At 51.9% G+C, this 26,815-nt stretch overlaps 11 protein-coding genes across 11 annotated transcripts; 7 read left to right on the forward strand and 4 right to left on the reverse strand.

Moving 5' to 3' along the window:
* Positions 1-120: 120 nt before the first annotated feature.
* On the forward strand, positions 121-1,788 carry N7515_002148 (putative MYND domain protein; the record flags this gene model as incomplete). Its single annotated transcript, XM_056662892.1, has 1 exon — positions 121-1,788. The coding sequence occupies one exon, from the start codon at positions 121-123 to the stop codon at positions 1,786-1,788; it is 1,668 nt and encodes a 555-aa protein (XP_056525005.1).
* A 446-nt stretch (positions 1,789-2,234) lies between these two features.
* N7515_002149 (pre-mRNA-splicing factor CWC22) lies at positions 2,235-4,703 on the reverse strand (the record flags this gene model as incomplete). The annotated part of the gene is given in 3 exon segments (XM_056662893.1): positions 2,235-2,840; positions 2,893-4,625; positions 4,643-4,703. 3 exon segments carry the CDS (start codon positions 4,701-4,703, stop codon positions 2,235-2,237), a joined length of 2,400 nt encoding a protein of 799 aa, XP_056525006.1.
* Positions 4,704-5,021: 318 nt separating this feature from the next.
* N7515_002150 (dolichol phosphate-mannose biosynthesis regulatory protein) lies at positions 5,022-5,344 on the forward strand (the record flags this gene model as incomplete). Its single annotated transcript, XM_056662894.1, has 2 exons — positions 5,022-5,102; positions 5,159-5,344. The coding sequence occupies 2 exons, from the start codon at positions 5,022-5,024 to the stop codon at positions 5,342-5,344; spliced, it is 267 nt and encodes an 88-aa protein (XP_056525007.1).
* Positions 5,345-6,712: 1,368 nt separating this feature from the next.
* N7515_002151 (uncharacterized protein) lies at positions 6,713-10,093 on the forward strand (the record flags this gene model as incomplete). The annotated part of the gene is made up of 1 exon (XM_056662895.1): positions 6,713-10,093. The coding sequence occupies one exon, from the start codon at positions 6,713-6,715 to the stop codon at positions 10,091-10,093; it is 3,381 nt and encodes a 1,126-aa protein (XP_056525008.1).
* Positions 10,094-10,835: 742 nt separating this feature from the next.
* Positions 10,836-14,129, reverse strand: mph1 (3'-5' DNA helicase; the record flags this gene model as incomplete). Its single annotated transcript, XM_056662896.1, has 1 exon — positions 10,836-14,129. One exon carries the CDS (start codon positions 14,127-14,129, stop codon positions 10,836-10,838), a length of 3,294 nt encoding a protein of 1,097 aa, XP_056525009.1.
* A 910-nt stretch (positions 14,130-15,039) lies between these two features.
* N7515_002153 (uncharacterized protein) lies at positions 15,040-15,732 on the forward strand (the record flags this gene model as incomplete). Its single annotated transcript, XM_056662897.1, has 3 exons — positions 15,040-15,157; positions 15,221-15,496; positions 15,569-15,732. 3 exons carry the CDS (start codon positions 15,040-15,042, stop codon positions 15,730-15,732), a joined length of 558 nt encoding a protein of 185 aa, XP_056525010.1.
* A 573-nt stretch (positions 15,733-16,305) lies between these two features.
* N7515_002154 (HD domain-containing protein) lies at positions 16,306-17,004 on the forward strand (the record flags this gene model as incomplete). Its single annotated transcript, XM_056662898.1, has 1 exon — positions 16,306-17,004. One exon carries the CDS (start codon positions 16,306-16,308, stop codon positions 17,002-17,004), a length of 699 nt encoding a protein of 232 aa, XP_056525011.1.
* Positions 17,005-17,545: 541 nt separating this feature from the next.
* Positions 17,546-18,669, forward strand: cap2 (F-actin-capping protein subunit beta; the record flags this gene model as incomplete). The annotated part of the gene is made up of 5 exons (XM_056662899.1): positions 17,546-17,574; positions 17,701-18,017; positions 18,151-18,420; positions 18,494-18,541; positions 18,596-18,669. 5 exons carry the CDS (start codon positions 17,546-17,548, stop codon positions 18,667-18,669), a joined length of 738 nt encoding a protein of 245 aa, XP_056525012.1.
* A 342-nt stretch (positions 18,670-19,011) lies between these two features.
* Positions 19,012-19,602, reverse strand: N7515_002156 (mediator of RNA polymerase II transcription subunit 11; the record flags this gene model as incomplete). Its single annotated transcript, XM_056662900.1, has 1 exon — positions 19,012-19,602. The coding sequence occupies one exon, from the start codon at positions 19,600-19,602 to the stop codon at positions 19,012-19,014; it is 591 nt and encodes a 196-aa protein (XP_056525013.1).
* A 493-nt stretch (positions 19,603-20,095) lies between these two features.
* N7515_002157 (putative transcription initiation factor TFIID subunit) lies at positions 20,096-24,213 on the forward strand (the record flags this gene model as incomplete). Its single annotated transcript, XM_056662901.1, is given in 6 exon segments — positions 20,096-20,281; positions 22,021-22,159; positions 22,215-22,258; positions 22,309-22,576; positions 22,589-23,123; positions 23,178-24,213. The coding sequence occupies 6 exon segments, from the start codon at positions 20,096-20,098 to the stop codon at positions 24,211-24,213; spliced, it is 2,208 nt and encodes a 735-aa protein (XP_056525014.1).
* A 571-nt stretch (positions 24,214-24,784) lies between these two features.
* On the reverse strand, positions 24,785-26,334 carry ppe1 (putative ribosomal protein/carboxylic ester hydrolase (Ppe1); the record flags this gene model as incomplete). Its single annotated transcript, XM_056662902.1, has 5 exons — positions 24,785-24,993; positions 25,066-25,319; positions 25,382-25,472; positions 25,536-26,074; positions 26,144-26,334. 5 exons carry the CDS (start codon positions 26,332-26,334, stop codon positions 24,785-24,787), a joined length of 1,284 nt encoding a protein of 427 aa, XP_056525015.1.
* Between the last annotated feature and the right edge of the window lie 481 nt (positions 26,335-26,815).

Consider the following 26,815-nt stretch of genomic DNA (forward strand, 5'->3'; position numbering starts at 1 on the left):
GTCTGCACATACATTCCCCGAAATCACATTCTGACATCAACTATACAGCACTTTGTCTGGTGAAAATCAGCCTGTGTACAAGGGTTATTGCTTGTTCAAGAACAAAAGCCATTTCTCACAATGTCTGCATCACAATTGCTACAAGATCGAAACGAGACCTCCAGCAGGCTCTATGCAGACCCTCACAACCCCCACCTCCACCTCGAACGAGGCATCCAGTATGAAAAGCTGGGCTTCCCCGATCTGGCCTCCGCAGACGCATACCGTGCGCTGTCTCTGCTAGAATCAGTGGTTGATCCAGATGAGTGCGAGTTCCACGCAAGGCGGAAGGTAAATCCTTCCCAGCCGAAGGCCGAGAAAGAGACGAATGAGTCCGGCTCTGAAGTCGAAGAAGACGACACTGAGCCCATCACCAAAGAAGAATACGATGCCATAATCGACCAGGTGTACGCATTACTTGTCCGCAGTCTCGTCCGCTGCGGTTGCTATCGCGACGCATTCGAGTTCGGCGTGCGCGGATTGAAACTTCTCTCTTCACCGACGTCAGTAGCCTCTCTCAACGAGCAATTGGACCGCGTCAAGCAGATCTACAAGTCTCGCACCAACTCCGAGACCTCAAACATCGACCTGGACTCTATCAACCCAAGTCTCCTCCCGGCCCAAGGATTTGCCCGCCGAGTCCTCTACCCCTGGAACGAGCACGAGCCAGACCGCCGCTCCCCAGAAACCCTCAAATTGCTCAACGACCGACTAGCAGTCGTTGCACCGAAGTGCGAAGTCCGCGCAGTAGCCTTACCAGTCTTACACGCCTCAGCAGACGACCCAACAAGCATGGACCTCTCCGTGCAGCTCGGCCTCTTCGCGAAAGAAGACATCGCCCCCGACGAGATCATCCTCCGCGAGTCCTCCCTACTCACAGCAACAAACCGTCTCCACGACGATCTCTGCGATGCATGCAACGCGCCGCTTCCAGACCTTTCATCCGACAACCCTCCCGTAGCCTGCGAAAACGGCTGCGTAGACATCATCTTCTGCAGCCAGGAATGCCACGACAAGGCACAGGAAGTCTACCACGGCGCCATCTGCGGTCTAGAAGATGGCCTCGACTCAATCGGGAAGGATATCCCCGATCCAAAGGACAAGGCCGATTACCTATACCTGCTCCTACTGGGCCGGGCACTCGCCATGTCCGCGACACAGGATAAGCACGCGCTCGACCTACCGGAAGTGAAATACATCTGGGGCGATTTCCACGATTTCGACATCGAGTCTGTCTCTGCGGAGACAATACCTTCCACGGACGATACGGCCACACTTCCATTCTCGTTCCAGCTTAACGTCCTGCAGCCAGAACGCTTCCTCGATGAAATGGGCTTGGATCCGTACGTCGCGCTCTACCGCTACGATACCTGGGTTCTGAATACGCTTTATGCTAAGTTCCGTGGGACGGCGTCGGGAAGATTGTCGACTTGGGATGGGGGTCCGGAATTGTGTGCTGTTCATCCGTTGTGGTGTCTTGCAAACCACTCGTGTGACCCTAATGTTACCTGGGAGTGGAGTAGTGAGATTAATTTCCGTGCGCGCAGGGATGATGAAATGGCTGTTTGGTCGCGGGGGCTGGAGATGAAGGAGCTTCGGGCTGGGGGGATTGCTAAGGATTCGGAGATTTTGAATCATTATTGTGATATTGCGTTGCCGGTTCAGAAGAGGAGGGAATGGGCTTCTGGGGCTTTGGGTGGCACTTGTTTGTGTGATCGGTGTGTTTGGGAGGCTGGGGAGATCGAGTAGATCTTTGCCATGAGTCGATAGATGGCCTTGATGTATGTAGATCATGAGATACCCCTTTGCCTGGATTACATGGATCGATATTGTCTGCTGCTGCCTTAATGGCTCCTAGGAAGTGGACACACTGTATAGACTTTGTATTCGAGGAATATGTGATCGTGTAGAAATGAAACCCCGAGAAGTATGGAAGTACTATGCAGAATTGATTCGCTTCTATGAATACCCCCAAGTTTCAATTCCTGGCACTAGAGCAGATCAAGGTAAAGTACAGTGTCGTATTTTCGCTCCAAATACAGACTAATTCATTAACGACACAGTGTGAGAGGACGCAGCAAGTCCGTATGACGAGGCTGTTGTGTCGGTTCATCTACGACGTGGCGGGGTACGAGTGCGACTTCGGCCTCGAGATTCTGCGCGACGTCTGGGGGGAGGCGAGCGAGAGCGAGAGACTAAAACGTCACTGCGTCGACGAGGAGGGGGTGACACAGATACGGACGAGGCTCGTCTCGCGCCGCGCGATGGCAGCCGACGACGTGGAGGTGTGACGGAACGAGAGACCGATCTTGAATAGCTGCGATATCTCCGGCGAGGCGGACTTTGGCCTCGGCGCGGAGGCGTGACAGACCGAGAAACCGACCGAGTGACCGATCGAGTGTATGACCGACGAGACCGGTACGGACTGCGACTAAGGCTTCGCGAATCGGCACGGGAACGTGCTCGGCTACGTCTGACCGGTGACCGCGAGATGGATCGGGATCCAGATCGGGAGCGCGATCGTCTTGCTGGGGTTCGGGACCGACTAACGGACGCGCCACGGCCGCGACGGACTGGAGACCGAGAACGTGAGGGTGTGTAGCTTCGGCTCCGGGAAGAGGTGATGGAACGGGAGTAGGAACGACCACGGTCCCTGGAGGGAGAGCGAGAGTACGAATAGGACCGCGAACGGCGTGAGTGAGGAGATCCGGTGCAGGTTGAGCACATGGAACGGGAAGGGGAACGGTCGGATGGGGTGCGTGAGGGAGATCGAGATGCAGCTCGGGCAGGCAAAGCAGGAACTGCGGGCCGCGGGAGGGTTTTGAGGTGCTCGCGCATATCCTCTGTCAATACACCCATGCCGATGCTGGTGAAGTAATTGATGGAGAATCTGGTGTGACGAGGGTTCTCTGTAGGGAAGAGGCCCTCGAAGCTGGGCCGCAGGATCTCATCCCTGAAGCGGGCCTGCAGTCCAGGAAGACCAAGGTTTTCAGCGAGATTTTGGAAGAGAATTTTGATGAAGATACGGCTGCTGGATGTAGTTTCCTCCTCGTTGAGATGAACCACAGACAAGACATGCCAACCGATGGCATCGTTGCTGATCATGTGCCCGAAGAATTGAGCAATATTGCGCAGTTTGTTGGTCTCGTAACGGTGAATAGTGTCATAGTACTTGGCGAAGGCGGCCTCAAACAGGTCGGACCACAGTCGGTTGATTTTCGCAAATCGCTCTCCGATCAAACCGTAGAACTTGGAGTATGTCCGTTCCTGAGAGCAACATTCGATGATCATGGATGGAAGCTCATGCTCCAACCCGGCCGGCAGGTTGATCTTCATCAGCTTGTGGCAGCATTCTTCGAAATCGATACTGGACATGATTGTGAGGTAAATCGTTCGTCGTAGGTTCACAAGATCAGTGTTACTCTGATCCTTGATATCCATCTGTACTTCTTCCGCATCAGACTCTTCTTCCTCGCTCTCATCTGATCTGTCTTCCTCGTCCTCGTCACTCTCCTCGCCCAAGATTTCGGCCTTCAATTTCTTGTAAGCCTCCTCATGCTCCTCCCACTCCGCATCATACTTGAAGATGTTGAGAGTGTCTTGCGTGTCCAGCTCGTCATCCAATCCAGAACGGTGTGTGATTTGGTCTTCCTCTTCCACTAGATCCAACTCCTCCTTGATTGCAGGGTTGTCCTTGTACTGGTCCTTGCGCACTTGGAAGAGAACCTCAATCATATACTGCACACGTTTATCAATATCGGCCTCATGTAGAATGTTCCGGAACTGGTCGAATACGGCGAGTGCAATGGGAGCGTTCATTTCCTCCAGATGTTGGCCGACTTCTCGAGTAAGTCCCACGGCAATTTCCACGCTGTCGTCTGTGGGCTTGTGCAGAAGAAGCAAAAGCATTTGAGCCGCCAGCATCTCATGGGCAACCTGTTGGTTGCAGAGGTGCGCGATGAAGGTTGTAGAAGAAATGCAGACTGCCTTGTCATTTCGCTTGAAAGCCTTGCGGAATTGGACGATCAATCGGCTCAGCAGCAAATCGCCGACCTGTGGAAGCTTGGTGTTGACGATAGACGCCATTGCTGCGTAGATCGGAGTGAAGGGCAAACTGGCTGCCTGAGCCTTCATGATCGACCGACAGAATAAACCTCGGCCTCTCACCAAGTTCTCTCCAAATAGTTCTGGAACGATAAACTTGATGTTTGAAACGTTGACTTTGTTGATAAGACCATTGATGGATTTTTTCAAAGCTTCCCATGCCATGCGCTGGTATTCCTTGCTCGTCTTATCTGTGATCTGGGCCTGTAACGCACGGAGTCGAGCCGGAGGGATATAGGTGCCACCGGATCTCATCGTGAGAAGCTTCTCATATTCTGCCTTGGCCGACGCCTGTTTTTGTTCCTCGGTCATCGGCTTGCGCGCCGCTTCGCGCTTCTCATGTTCGCGAACACGCTCAGCGAGCTGGCGCTCTCGGTCGTCGAGATCGACAGCATCGGGACCATCTCGAAGGGTATCACCGGGGGGCGATCGGCGACGGTTCGGAGAAGGGGAACGAGATGGGGGCGAACGTTTTCGAGAAGCTGCGGTTGGTGAGTACGACGCGCCCGGGGAGGCGTGGGCACGCGCACCGCAGACTGGAGAACATCCGAATCGGACATTTTTGGTCAGTCAATATTCCTCCGGGGTCGATAAAAGGGGCTGGTGTACACCGGAGGGACGGTGGTTGCGAATTCCAGCCGGACTGAGATAGCAAGATGATTCAAGGATGCACCAGGAGAAAGCTCTAGCGGGATGCACGTGACCAGAGGCCAACTAGGAGGGCGCGACGGGAGCTCCTGAGATTCCTGGCAGTTCTGACAACACAGGATTCATCGACACTCCTTCACTTTCGTTTATTCTTGTTCTTGCTGTTACTTATCAGAATGGTGATGATGTCAATTCAGTTCAATGGAGAAACTGTGCTAACTGTGCTTTAGCTGGGCCAACTCGTCGGATCCGTCATGCTCCTAGTCGCAACCGCGATCTTTCTCTACTACACTGCTTGGACACTGTTGATGGTATGGAAATTGATCCTAGAGGTTTTCTTTGCTCATTACTCATATCTGTTCCACAGCCCTTCGTTGACCCTGGCCACCCTCTTCACGACATCTTCCCGCCCCGTGTCTGGGCTATCCGCATCCCCGTTATCCTCACACTGTTGGGCTCTGCAGTGGTAGGCACCTTCATTGGAATTGTTATGATCAACAGCAACAAGAAGAAGGCAGCCAAGGCCAAGGCCGCAGCCAAGAAGAAGACCTAAACGACTATTGGCGTGCCTGTCAGGAGAGAAGCAATCTCTGACAATATTCTGTATTACCAACCGTTTTGAAGATTTGCAGCTCTCAAAAGACATGTCAGATAACTTGTTATGTTATACCGAGCGCTTGAGAAATCATAACAGTGGATATAGCCTGCTCGTGCTTCGAGAATGGTGGAAAGGGAGGGTGAAAGAGCCATCTGGAGCTCAATATATCAGATCACCACATAGTCACATGAGTAGTCACCTGCAATCAAAAGAAGAGCCTGAACTTCCTGGCTAAAATGGTTACACCAACTAACTAGACAATAAATTGTCAGTTGTCGTCAGCCCTTGGGAAGCCCCTTCAGTCGTCATGTTGCCCATACCGCAATGATGCCCCGTGACCTCGGCTGCACCGATGACGCTCTTCAGCCACTCAGTAACAACTTTAATCATCAAACAAGGAAAAGTCAGGAATGGCACGGTTGGACTCGGGCTGACCAAAGCCAGCTGATGCCTTTCTCAGAACCACGTCCAAGCCATGTAAGGGAGACAAATATAAGAGGACGTCACAATGAACATCCATGGATGAGAGCAGGCCCAGAGTGGGCTACGAAGATGACTAAGTCATGCCTTATCAGTGTTTGCATGGTTTGACAGATTTCCCCTCATGGGTCAAGTTGAGTCAGGTCTCATTGTAGAAGTCGAAATTGGAGAAAAGAAAGAGAACAAAGATAGTCAAATAGTGTAAAGACAGAGAATCCGATCATATCCTCGGTAGGAAAATGACAGCGTCAGAGGATTGTTCCGTGCTCTGACTCAGGATAATCCAAACCCCCCTTCCTATTTCACCCTAATAGCCCCGTACCTGACTGGTGACCTGGGGTCAGCCCCCCTCCCCCCTCTTCTCTTATCGCGAACCATAACATCATCCTTCTTCCTCTTTGACTCATCTTCGAACTTCAACTTGTTGATGAAGTCATATTAGATTACATTCTTCTGCACCAGCTTGGAAATATATCTCAAGCTGTTGCGGTGTTGCGCCTTTCTATCAAGCCTTTCCCCGCGCGTCTAGAGTCTTCTCCGCTCTAGATAACCAAGCTGTGAGTGGTGCCTGCAGTTCACCACAACTCCGTTATTTCTAGGGCTACAGTGAACCTAGGTGTGGACTTTACAGTATTGGGTTGTTTTATGACCATGGCTAATCTCATAAAAGCTATCCCTTTCTCTCCAGACCCCTCCAGTGACACCTCCTAAAGTTCCGGTGCCCCGGTCAGGATCTCTAACAGTGATCCTACATCTCCGTTCTTAGACCACAAACAAGGTTCTGAGAGCGGTGTTAGTCGCCTATCTCGCACTTGCCTCTCACTTGAGGCATCATCTATTTGAATGCTCCCGGCAGCGCCTGACGATCTCATCCGCCAGCATAACCGTTTACTTGAAGACGACACCGTCATCACGCCAGAGCAGAACACGATTATACAAGAACATGAACCAGTGTCGAAGGGCAAAAAGAAGAAAGCTAAGAAGGTCAAGGCAGCCAAGACAGCCCAGACAGCAGCTGAAACACCACCGGATGATGTGTATGTATCTTCTGGTGACGGCCTCATTCCCGAAGAATGTGCCCAATTAACACCAGATTACATGAATAGCATCCAACCTTTTGCTCCGCCACCAGAGGAGCCCCTCAACTACCCGGATCCTCCCATCTCCCCAGATTCCCCTCCTCCTGTTGAACATCATGTGAACCAGTCTATCACGTCCCCCGTTCTAGATGCTTTCGATTCCCTCGAACAGCCGGCGGGTGATGACCTGACTAGTCGCACCGATACTTGGGCGCAATCGGTGCCTTATGGGAAAAGTCCTCCCACAGATCTCTTGAATGAGGATCTGCCGAATGCCTCGCCCTTGAATTTCCCAACCATTCCTGAAAGGGGTGTGTTCAGCCATCCTTCCTCGGCATCCCCCCAGACTCGTACCTTACCGTCTAGCTACGGGAATGGTTACCGGAGCAGTCTGCATTCGAGGCAACAGTCTGTGGATAGAAGGAAGAGCCATTCTTATGGGAGTCCAATGAGCAATCAGGCGCCGCTCCCTCATCTTCCACAGGCACATTTCTTTGGAGCACCCAACATCGATATGCTTCCAACTCAGAATCGTCCACTATCTGACGGAAGCTATTCCTTCTGTAGCTTTGATATGCTACCCAGCTTATCGCCGAAATCATCGCGGATGGGAATGAACGTCCTATTGGTTGGCACAGACGGGGCCGTGGAGATTCTCGCTGTCGAAGATCGTCGAACTCGGCTCATAGGGCAGATAAGTGGCCTGAATGGTCGAGTGATTGAAGCAAAGCTCTTGTCGAGCCACCCATCAGCCGACCCCTTTGCGTCGTCCCGACCACATGTGGCTGTCATAGTTCATGGGCCGTTGGCACCTCAAGAGGACGAAGGTCGGGTGTCGTCTGCCACATCGGATGCAAACGATATTCCCCCTTCCGTAGTGCGAGGTCATGCGAACGACCAGCGTCCAGCACGAGAAGACCTTCAGTTCTACCAGACGCGGGTCGAGATTTACTCATTCCGAACCGGTGAGCATGTTTCTACGTTGTTTGCAAGCAAGCCTGTGCCGTGTATGGAAAACCTTCCTGGCCTCCAGTCTTTTGCGCCCGCGCCTGTAGGCAGCTTGAAGCTCTTCACGGCCGGTGCGTACGTTATCTTGGCATCCGGGGTCAGTGGGGAGGTATTTATTTATAGACATGTTTTGTCCACGGAGACATCTGGATACCAGTGTTTAGGCAAGACTTGGACTGGAGTTCAGTCGAAGGAAACCCGGCGTTATTCGACCTCGTCAAGTTCGACAACTGACCAAGAGGGGAGTCGTGCCGACTCTCCTCATGGTTCGTCTTCTCTTGAACGGCCTATCTTGGCCGTACAAGGAAGGTGGTTGGCATTCGCTCCCCCATCATCAGCCTACAGAGGGTCAATCCAGGGCACCGTCCCTTCAAACCTGATCCTCGGCAAGGTCCCAGGCATTGAAACTCGTAGTCCCCTGGCTGTGCCGTCGGTATCATGTGCGACTGATGTTGGAGAAGGCGAGAGCTTCTTCGACAAAATGGCGAGGGGTGTTGCCCAAGAACTCGTCAGAGGCGCACGTTGGATGGGCGACCAGGGAATGCAAGCCTGGAACAACTATTGGAATACCCAGCAAACATCTGGCACTTCTCCACGTCGGTCAATGCAGGGCCCCGACCAGCCGGCACAGGGATATGGACTATTCCCTCCCACCCATGCTCAAGATACACAAACATCAACCACCGAACCTGATACTGTATCTATTATCGACCTAAATCGATTTGAGGACGGCACGGATATACGAAACGTGTTTATCCACCCACTTTCAACTTTCCAGGTCCCGAATGGTTGCAGCTTCTTGTCACTTTCCCCGAACGGCTTGATGTTGTTCACAGCAAGCAAGAAGGGTGATGTGCAATATGTGTGGGATCTCATGCAACTAAAGCACTGCCGGTCCATGGCTTTCATGGCCGATGACCAGATAGGCCAGAATCCCAACGTACGGCAGGTTGCCAGATATGCAAGACTGACCACATCACGAATTGTTGATGTGATCTGGACTGCGCCCACAGGAGATCGACTGGCCGTAATCACACGTAAAGGGACCATTCACGTTTTCGATCTACCCCGGAGCGCTTTCCAATGGCCCCCATTCCGCCGCGCGAAGACTAAAAGGAAGCCGTTGCCTACCGACCACCAAGTAGATGAAGTGCCAAGCCAGGCCGCTGGAGGCAACCCGTTGTCAGCAGCCATGAAGTTGGTTGGTGGTAAAACGCAGCCTTTCTTCTCCGCTGTCAGGGGTCGTGTTCCGTCGACGGGTGCTGCATTCCCAAATATGAGTGGTTTTGCGCTGCCTTCCGCTGCTAGCGTTAAGAGCGGAAAGGTTGTCGCAGCAGGTCTAAGCAAGTCCGTGGGCGCTGCAACAGGTACTGTCAATACTCTGCGCCATGCTGGAGAGAACCGTCTACACTTACCAGGTCTTGCTCAGGACCCCGCACCTTCTCGGGTGACTTGGATTTGCAACAAGGGCCTCATCTTCCTCGGTGTTGTGGATGGTGGGTACTTCAAAATGTACCGCCTCAAACGTGCTGTATCTGGCCATAGAAGTCGACAGCCCCACTCTGTCGTTGGGGGTAAAGAGTCACAGGTCAAGCTACCTGCCAATCTCCAAAGGCCTTCTGGGCCAGCTCCTGTCTCCACTTTTGATCCAGAACTGGCAGTTCACGCTTCTCTTGCTCTTCCCTCAGCCACTTCCCAGCCGTCCAGTGCCTCACGCGCGTTTTGCCAACCTCTCTCGCAGGCCGAGATTGAGACAAACACCCCATACCAGCCTTTCCACACTGACCAGCGGGTTAGTCTGAATGTCTTCTCTTCTGGCAGCGATGCAAGCGACCCGACTGGACCCTGGATTTTTGGCAACGACATCCCCCTGACCAAGGTGCACTTGAGGTCATTAAACAGCCACAGCGATGATCATGGCGAGGACGAGGATGAGAATGCTGCTATCCATGGAAGTTCCCTTGGCGCTGGTGGAGAGATTGAAAACCTCATCACACTCGGGAACAGCACCGGCAATGTTGAGGAAGTTGTCATAACTACTCGCCGGAAGAAGAGACACTCTACTCCGTTAAAGGCCGATGACGGCTTCTTTGAGGATGATTGTGAGGTTCTTGACTTCGCTCGGGACCGTGTGTGACATACTCTACACCCTCCACTTCCTTCACTTTCCCCCTACGCACTTTGTATTGATTTAGAAACTCTGCTCACGCGGCGTCGCTGACCTCAGTTGGAGTTTGGATCTCCGTCCACTGTCCTTTCCGATTCATATTCGCGCTTCCTTTTCCACTTTTGCTTCCCGATATTTAAACGCTCACGTGGAACATATTAAACTCTTGCATAAACCCATACTCTTCTTGCGTCAAGTTTGGGCGAATTTTTCGGCTTCCTCGGATCGACGTTTCGTGTCTATTGTCTCTCGCAAACCCAAATACCCAAATACCCTGTTCCAGGCCTACATGGTCTGGGAGTTGTTTTCTGATAGATCGGTGGTTCGCAGTTCTTTTACAGCAAGGTTGGTCTCTTCATTCAATGTTTTTCCCAGCAGTGGTCTGGGCATACACCCTTTCAACAACCTTGCCCTAGGCTAGAATGGTATACACTTCCCAACGAAATAGCTACAAGGCACCAAAAAAAATACAACCTGTACCTTTTTACCTTATACCTAGCCTCTGAGGCAACATCCGGAACGTAACCGGCGCTGGATATATTCCGTCAGTGCATGAAGCATGAAGGCACCTGGGTGATTTGCAGCCACACCGAGGAACGATGGAGGAAATGAGCGTATAGCGTTGATCCAACGGCATCCTGAAGTCTAGATATTTGGCAATCGAATTCCATGTCCAAAATGGGAGCTTATCCAAGACCTGTATCTATGTTCGTCACTCATCACTATCGTCGATGATGACCCGGTTCTGTTTCCTAGCATTGGCCTTCGACCCACTACTAAATAAAAGGCTAACATCCGGCAACGAAGCATCCGAGTCATCATCGAAGTCATCATCCACGGAGGCGAACGGGTCGGGGTCATTCGTCTTCTCGGGAGACAACAAAGAAAGAACCTCCCCGCCAGCGGGGATTGCAGTGGTCTTTTTAGACCCCGACCGAGCAGCGGGTTTAGAGGGCGTTTTCAAAGGCTTTTCGCTCCGTCGAGGCGTCTTGCGTGGAACCTTTGTCGAAGATTGACTAGATTCATCGGACGACAGAGGTTGGCGCGCTAGAATTTCCTTGAACCGACGATCACAGTCAGGACCAGCCTCGTCCATTTTCTGCAGAGCTTTGATCATGCGGCGAGTGAGAGAGCCATGCTTGACTTTTTTTGTTGGTCTTTCGACAAGCTGCAAACGCGGGAAGGCGTCGTTACGGGGGAACCGGATGAACTGCGGCGATGTGGCACCGATATTCTGGTAATGGTTCTCGAGCTCCTGTTGCTCGCTGGTGCTGAGTACAACGTCCTCCAGCGACGGGATGGCTACAGGCTCGGGTGTTGGCGTTCGGGGTCTCTTTTTCGGAGTGGCTGCTTTCTTGGAGGTCTTTTTCGCAGGTTTGTCGCCACCCATCGCCGAAGCTCGAGTAAAGCCAGTCTCCACGTCGTCTGGCATGTGGAACACCTTTGGGGGTCGCTTTGGTGCTCGTCCTTTGCCTTTGGGTTCGAGACTTTCTTGCTGCGAGTTCTCTAGGGGTATATCGATGTTTCGTCGGTCCGGTACTGGACGAATGCCTGCGGGCAGAATGCGAGGGGAACGATCGTCGTGGAATGTAAATCGGGCGCGGTTGGCTATCATTTGTTGCATCTTTTCGTAGTTGTCTTTGGCTTTGGTGTAGGAGTCTTCTTCTTTGCCTTTCATTAAGAGTAATGTGATGTTGCCGGCTCGCTTGCGGCCTGTTCGACCCATGCGCTGCAGCATGCGAATGGGTGATGCCGATGAATCGTAGCAGACGATGAGGTCGACTTCTCCGATATCCAATCCTTCCTCTCCGATCGAGGTAGCCACAATTGTGTTGTATGTGCCTTTCTTGAAATCTTGAATGATCTTGAGTTGTGTTTTCTGGTCCATTCCTTCAGAGCCTTTGGCGCTCGATTGGCCCACGAAAACATGAGGCCGGATCATGGGCCCGTATCTCTTCAATACTCTCGTGACCTCTTCTGCGCTGTCGCGGAAATGCACAAAGATCATGACTCGAGTCGCTGGCTGACTAGCGCCGCCATCAGGGAGCTCCTGGCCCTCGCCCCGGTCCAGAAAGTGATTCAGAATCACTGACTTCAGATATTCCAATTTTGGATGGCCAATAAACTCCGGGTTCTTACTCCAAGGTTCAATATGGCTGATCAGTTTCTTGAAGTTCTCATCCTGCACGACTTGCTTTTGGTATTTGCCGCCTCCACCTTTTGAGCCCTCGGCCCCTGATTTGAAATGAACGACATGACGATAGAATGGCACGATACCATGGTACTTGAGTAGATCGATGGCGTGAGCCAAGCTAGCAAGGACGGCAAAGATGGCGTTCACTTTGCCCTTCAGCCCAAAGTTGGCATTGCGACCAGCGGCAGACTGCTTCCATTGCTGTTTCGCCTTCGTGAGACCGTACGCAGTCAACCCCATTGGATCACGACCCCAATAGGCATTGAGTGTATTGAGTTGGTCAAGCAAGGGCTGCAAAGCCGCAGACATGAGATCCATACAGAATATCATTTCATCTGAATTCTCAAATGTCTCGATCTCGATATTGCGAGCATGGACGTAGTCGCGGATGTCGATCGAGTTCTCCGTACGGATCTCGACACGAGCAATGTCCAGGCCGTCAATGACCTCTTGTACTGATTCCACCGTCGAGCCCGGGGTAGCCGTGAGCGCGAGAACGCGGAAGCTGTTGTTGAACCGTCGAAGGAACTTGACTACCTCCACATAGGCATACGCGCCTGTCGCGCGATGAGCTTCGTCGACGACCAGCAGCACGATTCGCTTGGGGTCGGCGATTCCGCCCTTCAAGTCGTTGATCAATGTTTGAGGGGTCATGAAGAACACGCGCTTCGATTTCCACTCTTCGGCGCGGATCCCTGGTATTGCTCCTCCCGTGAGCATGGTCGACTGAGAGCGTGGTATTCCGGCAATATCCAAGCAGGCCGATACCTGCTGCGAGACCAGTGGTTTTGTGGGTGCTACAAAAATGATTTGCGAATCTTTCGTCCAGCGAAACCAATTAAGCATAATCGTGGCTGCTATGAAGGTCTTTCCTAAACCTGTCGGCAAGGCCACAAGTAGGTTGTGGAATAGACCTGCCTGGGTTATGTTGAACTGGTAGTCTCTTATTTTGCCCAGATTTGTTGGGTAAACCCATGTGTCCAAAGCTTCTTTGACAAGTTTGTGTTGAGTCGGTGGTTCGGTCTTCTGTGGAGGGCCCGGGTCTTGCTCGCGCGTTTCCGAGGCCGCGGGTCCTGAGGAAACCATGCCGAACAATGTGCTCTGTCGTAAATGGGGTTGTCGAATCGGACCCCGAGATTGGCTAAATTGCGGAGGTACAGGTCGAGCTGGTCGTGCTACCGGTGACAATGACGGCGAAGAATCGAATGCGCCTTCAGGTATGTCCTCTAGCTCAAATGGGACTTCCATTGTGCCATGTGTGCTTGTCTGTGGTGGTGAGGGGAGAGTCCTTTGTGGAGCAGTATTGTTTGCTAAGCTCGGCGGACGAAACCCTCCTCTTTGTTCCTCCTCAAACGAATCCAAAGATGCTGCGATAGCGGCTCTTAGCTCCTCTTCCTCAGGAATCCCCCTCTCCTGTCCATCATTTTGTACTTCGGTTCTGAACATTGGTGAAGGGGCCTTTGCAACGGGCTTCTGCCATCGTGGACCCCGTATCCGTTCCGGACTCGATGAAGGTTGCGTGAGCTGCGTGACAAACATGTCATTCTGGACAGTTGCGTGTTTCAGCACGCAGCTCTTGGTTTTAGAGCGATCCTCAAAGCCAAAAGATGGTGCCCGGCGCCTGGAGGGTAATTCTTCATCCTCCATATCAGAGGAAGAGTTGATTGAAGTACCGTCATCGTGGTCTACGCGGTCTTCCCCGCGCTTCTGTTGAACACGACGGCGTTTCGCGGGGCGGGATGGCCCTTCGGGGGTGTCGGGGACTACGAAGTCGTCATCATCGAAGTAATCCGACTCGGAATCTGTCGACATCGCGATAGTTGGAAGGCATGGTCGTTGAACGTGCAATTAGTCTCGCCGCTCGCGTCGCGTCGCGTAATCAGGTGATGGTGTTTGTTTAGTTTGCACTGGCGGCTAGTTCTGCCACTGGCACGTCTTCGAACTTCATCGAAAGGCCGAGCCGAGTTCACCAACTACCGAGATTGGTCTAGCATATCATGAAATGAAGGGTTCATACCCAGTTGTTTACACAATAATCTTCTATCCGGTCCCATCACTTGGATATTCTCCTAAAACATTAAATCATTGCTCGCCTGCCGAACAATCGCCCCTGTTTGTGTACAGTGTCCTACTCATGGGCCTCAGGTTATCGTCTGTGTCTGTTCTTGGCTTCAAAGTCTCCCCTGCCGAGGCCTGAAGTCCAATATGCCGTATGATCAAGCCAAGATAGTACGTAGCTTGGTCCCCTTGCTCATACGCTAATGCTTGGTGTCAATCAATATTTTGCAATTTGACAGGTCCACTCTTCCCCAGGGTCTCAATTTGCGACACAGCAGAAACCCCCCTTCCTAGGGGGAGATTATCCTGCACAATGCCCTAGTCTGGGGAAGCAAGGTGATTGTCGTGCATCGGCTCTAAGTCCATGGAAAGCAAGAGAACAGGGTCGAATAGGTCCGATATCAGCGGATTAAATCTGAGACATCACGAATGGGAGTCTGCACAATGTCTGTTTTTGTCTTTTGGCGTTGATTTTGGTTCCAAGGTTTGAGGCAAATTCCATGTCTGGGCAAAGGCCGGCCGTTTGCTTTTTTGATGGCTTGGATTCATTCAATATTTAATACTTCGCTCGCCTCCTCCTTTCCCGCTATCCGTCATTCTCTACTACTGTCGCTATCTACCAACACTTCTTCTGTCTCTCGTTTTCAGGATCTTCTAATACAACATGAAGTTCAGCATCTTCGCCCTCTCGGCCGTCTTGGCTGTCGCTGCTGCCGCCGACATCACCACCGCTGACACTCCAATCCCTACTCTTACCGCCGAGGCTGAGTGCGCAAAGAGATGTCCGTAATTCCCCCACAGCTTCCAATATATGCGGAAACAGCAATTCTAACTTTCAATTCCAGGTGACGTGAAGGATATCTGCTGCACAGCCAAGTGCTACAAGGTGCCCTGCCCCAGCGATGACCAGGCCAATGACACCAATGAGTGTGTCGCTGCCTGCCCCCAGGGTACTGGCTCTCCCGCCGATACCCTGAGGTACACCGACTGTGAGCAGTCCTGCTACAGATCGCACTTCTGGGGCGGCAACGGTCCCACTGCCACCCGCTCTTCTACCAGCTCAACTGGTACTGGCAACACCGGTGCGCAAACCACCGGGTCGTCAGACAACAACAAGAACTGTATGTACAGGTTTAAATGTTTATAGCGCATTACAAAAGGAAAACATGGCTTTGCTAACGTCTGCCTTCCAGCTTCTGATAACAATGACGACGACAACGATGATTCTTTCTCTTCCTCGGGATCTGCTACCACCTCGGGCTTCGCGCAGCAGACTGACAATGCCGCGGCCAACGTGAAACTTGGTGCCTCCGCTGCTGGTCTCTTCGGCCTGGTTGTTGCCGCCTTTGCTCTGTGAGCACATCGGCGGATAGAGTCTTTGTTCTATTGGGTCTACAACCTTGTAATTTCAGCATGGCCGCACGGGAATGTCCTTGATCTGGATCTATGGGGGTGACCTTGTTGGCCTAGTATAATTTTTCTTTCTATTTATCTTGGATATCAAATTTGGAGCATTTGTGAATGGAATGGCTTAGATTCTGGCACTGGCGTATTATCTTCTTCCCTTTCCCCATTGGCTTAAAACATACAAACGTACAATTCACGTATGGATCCATGTAGTACATTCCAACAATACTACCTAGTATGCGCTGGGTCCATGTACGGACTAATCTCTTACCGCCGGGAAGATCCCTACACAGACAACATGTCGCAGGCAGCAGGCATTCACCGCCAAAGCCAAAGGTTGTTTACTGTGGGGAAACGACAATTCTCCAAAATATACGGAGTACTGTCGAGCCCAATTGGTGGAATACAGAAACCGATCAACATCTGCTCGCTCAAAAAATCGCACCTTCTCAGTATATCAGTGAATCGCCGAAAAGAGATACAAATCAAATCTCCAACAGTGATAACCGAATCAGACTCCACTATGGACGACACGAGTCAGGAATTCCAAACGCTGTTTAGCAAGATGTCAGCTTTCGTGACAGACTGCATGTCTGGCCACGACCCGTCGCATAACCCGGCACATGTGCACCGAGTGGTAGCGCTCGCCAACAAGATCCTCGAAGCAGAGCGGGCACTGCACCCCACAACGCAATACAACGGCGCGCTTGTCAAACTAGCCGCATTGTTACACGACATTGGCGATAGAAAATACCTGTCCAAGGTAGATCCTGGAAGCGAAGAGCTCGACCCGACAACTATGGTGCAGCACGCTCTTCTTGCACGGGGTGCGACGCCGGAACTCGCATCCCAGGTGCAAAAGATCGTGTCCAATGTTTCGTATACATCCGAATGCAAGGATCCGGCCTTAGCTCGGCAGCTGATTGATGATGGACTTGTCGAGCTCGGAGTTGTACAGGATGCGGACCGACTTGATGCCATTGGTGCCGTTGGAATTGGGAGATGTTTTACCTTCCTTGGAGCTGTTGGGAAAAAGTATTGTGTTGATGGGAAGTGGGAGATGAGCAATTCCATTGAGCATTTTGGGGATAAGTTGGTCAAATTGGAGGGGATGATGAAGACTGTTACCGGGAAGGAGATGGCTAGGGTGCGGACGGAGAGATTGAAGGTCTTTGCGGGATGGTGGGAGGAGGAAATGAGTCTTGTCTCTGCTACACCTTGAAAAGAGATTTTGGTGAAGTGCATGTAGAGGTGGCTTACTGCACAGCGTCGAGGTTTCGAGGTGGTCTGGGCATGTCCGTCAGAACGTCCTCGTCGTGTCGATGATCCGCAAGTTATGGTCATCACTTAGTGACTGCGAGACTTTCAATGTCTAGCTGATAGAGTCCCTTTACTGATTCTTGGTTGTCTTTAAACCATCCTTTTGCAAAAACAAAGCTCCAGAAGAATTCAAAACATGACGATGGCCAGCTCTATTTTGACCACGCAGAGTGGCCGTTCGTCGTGCGCTATATTAAGAAGTAGACCAAAAGGGGCAGAAACAGAGCGAGCTTAGACTAGTACATATCAAGTCCCTACAATCTCTCCTCTATGGGCGTTCCTTGGACTTATGTTGCCCAAGTGTACCATCTATGTTGCGATGCGGTTGATATAGATCATGTACTGCCACGCTAGACGCCCGGTGAATGCACGCACCTCATCCGCCTAAGATCAACACCGCCATCCGCCGAGCAACAGAGTATACACAACCAACCCTCGCAACCATGGCTGATGCACAATTCGATAGCGCGCTGTGAGTAACATGATCTACAGGCTCTAATACCGCCTTATTTCCCCCAACCATGGCGATACCCCCCGATCTCGACGCAACCCCGCCCCCATGCACTCGGAGATCACTGAGCTGACCACCTTTACCCAGCGACCTCCTTCGGCGCCTGAACCCCCGCGATACCAAGAAGAACCTACAAGCGATCACCTCAATTGTCCCCGAACTTACAGAAGACCTCCTCGCCTCCGTTGATCAGCCCCTGGAGATTCGCCGCTGCCCGCAGAGCAACCGCGACTACTTGCTCTGCGACTACAACCGTGACGGCGATAGCTATCGGTCACCATGGAGCAATGAGTTTGATCCCCCACTTGAGGATGGTACCGTACCCAGTGAGCGCGTGCGCAAGCTCGAACTTGCAGCCAACGAGTCTTTCGATGTTTACCGCGAATTGTACTATGAGGGGGGGTGTGGGTAGCGTGTACTTCTGGGATTTGGACGATGGATTCGCCGGTGTGATTCTGTTGAAAAAGGGTGCGTGTTGTTCTTGGTGTGGAATGGCGCCGTTGCTCGAGACTGTGATTGACTCTTGCTCTTGATTAGGTGTCACCCCCGGTTCCCAGAGCTCCGGCGAATGGGACAGCATTCACGTTTTTGAGGCCACCGACCGTGCTCGCATGTCCCACTACAAACTCACCAGTACCGTTATTCTTCACCTGGCCAACAAGACCGAGGCTCTTGGTGATATGGACCTCAGCGGAAACATGACGCGCCAGGTGGAAGTTGACCTGCCAGTTGAGTCGGACGCTAGCCATGTCGCCAATGTAGGCAGGTTGGTTGAGGATATGGAGTTGAAGATGCGGAATTTACTGCGTAAGTTACACCCCGAGGTTCTGGTTAACCTCCCAAGTGAAGAGTTAATGCTAATTTGAGTCTCGTCTGATAGAGGAGGTTTACTTCGGTAAGGCTAAGGACGTTGTTGGAGAGCTCCGAAGTAAGTCTATGGGCCTCATATCTGCGTTGCTGGAATGTACTAACATGCGCTTAGGCATCGGGCCATTGTCGGATGCGAACAGAGACCGGGAAATCCAGCGGGAGATGATCACGTCCATGCAGAAGTAGTTTGCTTTATCCTTCTGACCATTACGTTCGGCTAGGCCGATGAACTAGAATTGTCGTTACCATTTCTTTTGCCATAGCTTAGTTCTGTGAACGAGCTTGAATATCGAACCATTCGTTGCCAGTCCAATTTGCATTAGGCCTGTGATATTTGATTATCGAACTAGTATATGTAGTGTAATATTCGTTTGTCACTTTTTTCAATGCCCGGTACTCTGCAGATGCAGATAGCATTGCAACCAGGCTCATTGTAATTGTAGAATCTCAAAGTGAGAGCCCAGGGTATCATATAAACGCATAAAGTAGCCACCGTCGGCCGTACCGAGCCCTATAGAGGTCATCATTTCAATCCACCTGCATATCCTGCGGTTCATTCGCAGGCTTTTCGTCCTGGGTCGTCTGCAGAATCTCCTCCACAACGAAACCCTCAGTAGCAGCCCACCGTTCAGCTTCCAACTCCTTCCAGGCTGCATCCTTCCGTACTTTGAGCTGGCCGATATCCAGCGAGCCCGAAGTGGAGAACTTATTATCCGCGCCTCCCTCGATTTTGGCTCCAGCCATTGGGTCGACTGCGGGTGGGCCGAGCTCGTGTGTATAGAAATATTCTTCAAGGGCGTGTACCTGGCGGCGTAGCTGAACATCCACCGAGGAGAGGAGTTTAAAGTAGACCATGCAGGCTTGTGAGAACAGGGCTTTGCGCGAGCCGACCGAGCCGTCGATCGCGGGGGATGAAGAGGCCAGTTTTGCAGAGGTTAAAACCTCAATTGCACTGGCAGCGGACCATACCAGTTTGTTCAAGTCCTGGGCAATAAGAGTCAGCGAGTCTCCGTGCATCAATGGCGCTCGTTGTAATACCTTATCCACTGCGTTCAGCTGCTCGATGCGATCGGCAGGGCTGAAGCTCTGCGGCTCCTTCGGGGATGTATCATCGCCCATGCTGGCCAGCCGTAGAAAGCACGATGGAGACAGAAGCCAGTGCGTGTGTGTAACCTCAACACTAGCAACTCTGCTAGGACAGAACGTGACTGAGACAACAATTGGAAGGCAATCGGGTGAATAGGTATCACGTGCGGATCGACGGGGTGCGGGGAGTGTCTCGAAGAGGTAGGCGGTCTGTAGCTTCGATCCACCGCCTCAAGATACGTTCAGTAGGTATCGAGCAAACTCGAGATAGTTATCGATAACGATCCCCCATTGCTTTTCCCCCATTGCTTTTCCCCCATTGCTTTTCCTCCATCACTCTTCCTCCATCCATCTCCCCTCCATCATCTTCGCTTTTCCTCCATCATCGTCATCTTACCTTCGCAACTAAGACTCATCCCAGCGACCGTTGTCTAGCCTGCTCGTTATCCAAAGCTTCCTTAGCAGTGCCTGCTGGGTCGACGACGCAGCCTCAAGCCAGCGCGGAAGTCGCAACTGATCATTGATAATGTCGGCGCCGGGTGGTGCTCCTAGCCCGGTCCCACGCAGCAATAGCATGGGACCTAGCGCAAGCGGCACTGGCATAGGGATGCCTCAGCAGTCTGTGTCACAGACACCAATCCAGGCCGCTCCGCAGTCAGGACAGAGTGCCCCTCCGAGTGGTGCTATGTCACAACAAAATCTGAACCAAATAGTACGTGTGTTCATGGTCTCTTTGCCGTTTCCCGCGCAAGTCTGGTTTCCCCTGCGTCCATTTTGTCTCTTTTGTCTCGTTGCGATGATTGTTTTCCTCGATGTGCCCACCCTGTCCAAGCCGAGGCAGACAAGTCACAGAGGCTTGATACATGACGGCCTTTCCACCTTCGACCCGAGACCCGTTCAGCCATGAAGAGTGTGGTAGATGTTCACGACGGAGGATGTTTGACGGGGAATCCGTCGTGTTTCACAACATCGAAGACGATATGACCGAGTCTCATAAGCATTGGCGTTTCCAATCCTGGCGTTGTGCATCCAGGCGATGTTCATCCGGAGTGGTCCATTGAACCCACCGTCCAACACAAACTCGAATGTTGCAATGAGCAAGCCTTGCAGTCTCCTGTGCCTTCTCTATTACAGCACGAGGATGTCGAATGAGATCGCGCCGAGGAACCAGATGAGTCCAACATATGCGAGCAGTATGATACATTGCCGACAGTGTAATCGATACAACAATACCCTGTTTCCCCTGAAACAGACCCGTTGGGTCAAAGCTTTGGGTGAATTTTTATAAAGGGAGTCTCTTCACATTCTCCTCAGCCGATGGCGGTGGACGATTCGAGCTGAGCACCTTGCGTCGCCTCGCGCTGAGCAGCTTGTGCCTCCTGGCGATGTAGAGCCAGCATCTCCTCGTGCTCGCGCTGAGCAGCTAAGAGCACTTCCGGCTGAGTAGGAGGTATAGCAGGGCGCTGAGCTTCCTCCTGCTGGGCAGTTCGCCTCTCCTCGCGCTTTCGATCCTCGAGTTTCCTTCTAGCCGCTTTTCTCTCCTCCTTAGACTGCGGCATTGTGGCAGTCTCCGGGTTAATAGCGAAGAGTAGCCGATGAAACAGAGATGTCTTCTGGGCGACTTTCAATGTCTCTGGAAGACCGCCTGAGGTATCCCAATAACCAGAGGAATAAGATTGCGGGTCGATGATAGCAGGTGAAAGGGCACTGCTAAGAAGAGAAACGGGAGAAACGGCGCGGAGGATGTGTTTGCTGTACCAAACTACAAAATGGGAAGGGAGGGCGATCAGCTGTCACTCAGACTTGTTCACGCCACTATCCCCGCATGTCGACATCCTGCTAGACGCGACCGCATTATTCGATCCTCCCTATCACTTCTACACACCACCACTACCATCTTCTATCTGGCCTTGACGTCTCATTCTACATTTGATTTGCCATCCCTGTTTCATCAGGTACGTTTCGCTATTAATCCGGAGACTGCCACAATGCCGCAGTCTAAGGAGGAGAGAAAGGCGGCTAGAAGGAAACTCGAGGATCGAAAGCGCGAGGAGAGTCGAACTGCCCAGCAGGAGGAAGCTCAGCGCCCTGCTATACCTCCTACTCAGCCGGAAGTCCTCTTAGCTGCTCAGCGCAAGCACGAGGAGATGCTGGCTCTACATCGCCAGGAGGCACAAGCTGCTCAGCACGGGGCGACCCAAGGTGCTCAGCTCGAATCCTCCACCGCCATCGGCTCCCGAGAAAGTCAAGAGACTCCCTTTGTAAAGGATACACCTGAAGCTTTGACCCGACGGGTCTGTTCTCCATACCCTTTGCTTTCACATTTTGTTTGGTTCTCTATACCTTTTGCTTTCACATTGTGTTTGGTTCTCTATATCTTTTGCTTTTACAGTTTGTTTTGGTCGAATCACTTTCTGTTACAGTGGAATGCTAACCTTTCATTGTGTACAGGTTATCGACTATCTAGCCAAGAAAGGCTACAATCGAACTGAGGCAATGCTTCGGATGGAATCTGCCAACCAGGAGATTGATGGGCGTCCTCTCCCTCAGTTGGGGGAGGATTCTCGCCCCAAGACCCGCCAAGGATTCGGTAAGCCAAGTGTCGCACTTGCATAGCCCAACATAGCAACTAACGCGATCTTCAGATTTGCTCAAGAACTGGGTTGAGGAAAACCTCGATCTTTACAAGGTAAGAGAAACAAAGCAGGAGCCCAGAACTTCATCCTAATTGCTTCACAGCCCGAACTTCGTCGCGTCCTCTGGCCGTTATTCGTTTACTCATTTTTCAACATGGTGACGTCTTTCTATCCTCAGGATGCAAAAGCATTCTTTGAGGCAAACAAAAACATGTTTCTTCCTGAGCACACTGACGATATCCGTCACTTTGAACCAATCAGTTTGCCGGAGCACCTGCAGGATAACTCCATCGTTAATCTGTACCGCACGAACAAATACCGCCTCGTGTTAAGCAACCCGGCTTACACCAATCTCCTCCAGTTCCTCGAGAGTAAGGACAAAGAGGGTGGTTCCGTCATGAATGCGATCCTTAGCAGCTACTGCTCGGTGAAGACTATGGATCGAGCAGCGGATAACAGATTCAGTTTTGCTGCTATGCTGGGCCAGATCGGCGCCGATCAGACCTTCCCCGCCGAAGACGAGGGAATCCCGGGACATCATCCTGGCTCGGCTTATACTGGCGACAACCCGGCCATGGCTGGCACCTTGCCCCGACTGAAGCTCGGGAAACTTCCTATGGAACCGGTTTTGATGGAGGACGTGCGGGCTGAACTGGCCGAAGAAGACGCGAAGAAGCCTGCGCCACCTGGTCGTAATACCTTTGTTCAAGAATTTGACCAGATGATCAAGAACGAAGATGATGATGAGGCACCCACTCGCGCCGACATTCCTTACCCCCCCTCTATTGATCGTGACGTCCAGGTTCAGGTTATGAAGGTGATGGAGCATCGCGATAGGTTCGAGATCAAAGCTCGCACCGGCGGTGTTGGTCCTGGTGTCAGCGTTTGCATGTTCACCTTCCATAATACTTATGATAGGTATGTTCATTCCAGCTATTCTTCGAACGGAGACCTTTGCTAACAAATGCACAGCATTAACTGCATCGATTTTTCGGATGACAGCAAGCTTGTCGCCGCCGGATTCGCGCATTCATACATTCGAATTTGGTCTCTGGATGGCTCGCCCATTCAAGCCGCTTACCCGGATTTGGATGATCTGCCGCCTACCAATTCGCGCCGATTGATTGGCCACTCCGGCCCTGTGTATGCTGTTGAATTCCAGCCGTGCGCAACTGCTCGCGAGAACGTTCCGGCCGAGGACAGACACCCTACCAATGCACGCTGGTTGCTTTCATCATCGGCCGACAAGACAGTCCGCCTTTGGTCTCTGGATTCATGGCAGTGTATGGTCGTCTACAGGGGCCACGACCGCCCCGTGTGGGATGTCCGCTTCGGACCCTTTGGTCACTACTTTGCTTCTGGCGGGAACGACAAAACTGCCCGCTTGTGGGTGACCGACCATATTCGTCAGCAGCGTATTTTCGCTGGCCATGATCAGGATGTGGATGTTGTGTGTTTCCATCCTAACTCTGCATATGTTTTCACTGCAAGTTCTGATCGCACTGTCCGCATGTGGGCTGTTACGACCGGTAACGCTGTTCGCATGTTCACCGGCCACACTGGCAACGTCACTGCGATGGAATGCAGCCGCAACGGCAAAATCCTAGCCTCCGCTGACGACCAGGGCTGCATCATCCTCTGGGATCTGGCTCCTGGTCGACTGCTCAAGCGCATGCGTGGTCACGGCCAGGGCGGCATCTGGTCCCTCAGCTGGAGCATGGAGTCCACGGTACTCGTGTCTGGCGGAGCTGATTGTACCGTGCGTGTCTGGGACGTCGCTGCGCCCCAGGAGGCCACACAGGGGCGTGTCATTGCCGACGGAGGCAGCGGAACTCGAATTGACGGTGGCCCACAGCCATCTGCTAGCCAGAACAAGAAGAAAAAGGGCAAGGATGACGTGGTCACTGCGGACCAAATCAGTGCCTTCCCAACCAAAAAGTCTCCTGTCTACAAGGTCAAATTCACGAACATGAACTTGGTGGTTGCTGGCAGTGCCTACTTGCCTTAGGCGGTGGCACTCCTCATCGTTTTCTCTGACCACAAGTGGTCTCTTCTGTTTTACTCAAAATACCCTGTTACGGAAACCTGGTGGCGTTCTGGAATCTGAGGTAGCACGAACTCCTCGCGTGCCTTATAGCTCCTGTGGTGCCTACATGTACTCTTTGCTTTTTCTAATATTTTCGCCACCGTGGTGTAGTGGTGCTCCGTTCGAGGTGGGTTGGACCTACCGGTGCTTATGAAGCTGGAGGCGTCCTCCCGAAGAACAATGGAGGTGCGTTACACCCGGTTGCTCAATGAACAATGAAGTTCTTAGGTAGTCTTCTTGTGCCTGTGCCGTTTCCATTTAGAAAATCTATGTAACTGAGATATCGTAATTCAACCGTAGAAACACGCTTGGAGGTATCAAGGGCCTGATACAGTATTTGCTTGCTTTCCCCGGCCCTTATTACAGTAGCGAAGCATTAGCAGGGGAAATACGGTAGCAGACCCGAATCTGCGGCGATACATCTTTGTGACTATGGGTGGACCTTTACTGGGTGTAATTGCGACATCGAGACAATTAATTAGGTAACATTCCACTATCTCAGATGCCCTGTCGAGCTATCAGGACCAGATCCTCCATTATTCATCGCAGCCGATGCCTGCATATCCGCAACCTTAGGCGGAAGTACCAATGCACTCCGGTCATTCCGTCGATAGAAATCCGCCAGTATCTGCGCGGTCTTGGCCGGCTGGTCCTCGTGAACGAAGTGGCCTGCTTCAGGAAAGACCTGGAGTTGATATTTGCCTGTAATACCGTGTGAGCATGATGCGAACCCAAAACTACTATAGACCAACGACATGAGTAGTATACACATACCTTGCATCTGCCCAATCATCAACTCTTTATCTAGTCGGTCCGTTCCAGCAAGTAGGAGTAATTTGCCGCCCCGTGCAGCGAGGAACTTGCTGCTCAATCCAACGAACCAGTTTTCCCAAAATGGTTTCGTCGCAGAGAGATTTGTGCGCCATACCCAGGGACGGGATGGATCGACGGGCTCGCTCTCTTCGTATAAGAGTGAGGGAACGGAGGCGCGGGCAGAGATCGTGTTGCGGATGGTGCGGGAACGTGTACTGGTGTCATTTTTAGCTTTGATAGGAAAAGCAATGAGCGAATCGGAGATTTGGGTACATACTGCCATTCAATGCCGGATTGAAGAGATGGGAATCGAGTAGGACGGGTAGAAAGGTATTTCTCCATGCTCTGCAGAGCGTCCATCGCTGAGCCTGGTAAATCGGGATTATTAGTATGTGATAGACATAACAGAATGGGAAACAAGACGACCATACCTTCGACCACGTCAAACACTGCGTATGCTAGCAACTTGTTGCCTAGCTCTCCGCCCTTGGCGACATCTGTAATTACTGCACCGCCGAGACTGTGTCCAACTAAAACGATATCAGGGAGGTTCTCCCAGCCCATTCTGGCCTGTGTCTGGTGGATGACATGGACCAGATCCCGGCTTAAAACTTCGAGACTGAGGTCCAGCTCAACCTGCTCGGACGAGTCAACATGAGCCGCCGTCGCCGTAGAGGGTGCCTGTTCCTCCGTCTTATTGATTAAAGTGGTCATGACAGTGCGGCCATGGCTCCGAGCATCTAGAGATAAGATCCCCGCCTTAGGTAGAATCTTCCGGATCTCTTCTGCGCATGTCGCGAATGAAAGTCCAGACGAACCAGCTCCATGGTGCATGACAAACAGCGGACCTGAGTCTTTTGGTGATGTTAAATAGGCGTGGTGGACAATATGGAAATCGTCCACTTCCTCCGCGAGGAATAACTCTTGTTCAAAGAAGTCTGTCCATGTCAAGGAGGACTGAGACGATTGTCTGCTGTATCATGTTAGTTTGTTCCCAGCGGATACCAGCCAATTAACTCAGCTGTGCAAGTAGACAAACCGGCGGTCCGTTCGGGCAAACAGATGTCGTGTCGGTGACGGGACCATCGTTCCGCTTGATGAGACTGAGGAAGCTGATGAGCCAGCGTCCGATGCATCTTCGGATTGATTCATTGATTCGGCCATTGGTGGTTCGGATGGAAGCTGGGCCAGTTTTGATTTGGCGAAGGATTTATGGAGGTCGCTCATCATAAGTGGATACCGCGGCTGTGCCGTCGCTCAAGACGGTTTCAATGGTGACGGCTGATGTTTACGCACCGTAGTGACCGTACGTTCTTACTCAATGAGAAATGGAGTCAATTGGAACAATCGAGTACACTTGCATCGGCTGATATTCATCTACGTTTCCCGCACCAGTACGGTAGTTGCCTCACTAATCGGTTACCGCTGACTAATGTTAAGCAGCCGAATCTGGTCAACATCATTTTGGCGAGAGCTTGGAGATGATTGACCGTAAGGAGGGCTGCAGATCAGGCAGGTCAGACATGACGGCGACGCATGTGACTCGATGATAAGTTCTTTCCGAGCTGAGTATGACATCCGTGTTTACTATGACAGTGACAGTTGATATCGAGATCATCAGATGAGGGGAAACAAGAGCAGAGCGGGGGAAGTAAATCGACCCCTCATTTACTGCAAGATAAGCAAATAGATTAGCCAGCTCATAAGAAAC

This window comes from Penicillium bovifimosum (assembly GCF_028826915.1).
Source record: "Penicillium bovifimosum strain IBT 22155 chromosome Unknown utg000002l_segment0_segment0, whole genome shotgun sequence".
NCBI classification, from domain to species: Eukaryota; Fungi; Ascomycota; class Eurotiomycetes; order Eurotiales; family Aspergillaceae; genus Penicillium; species Penicillium bovifimosum.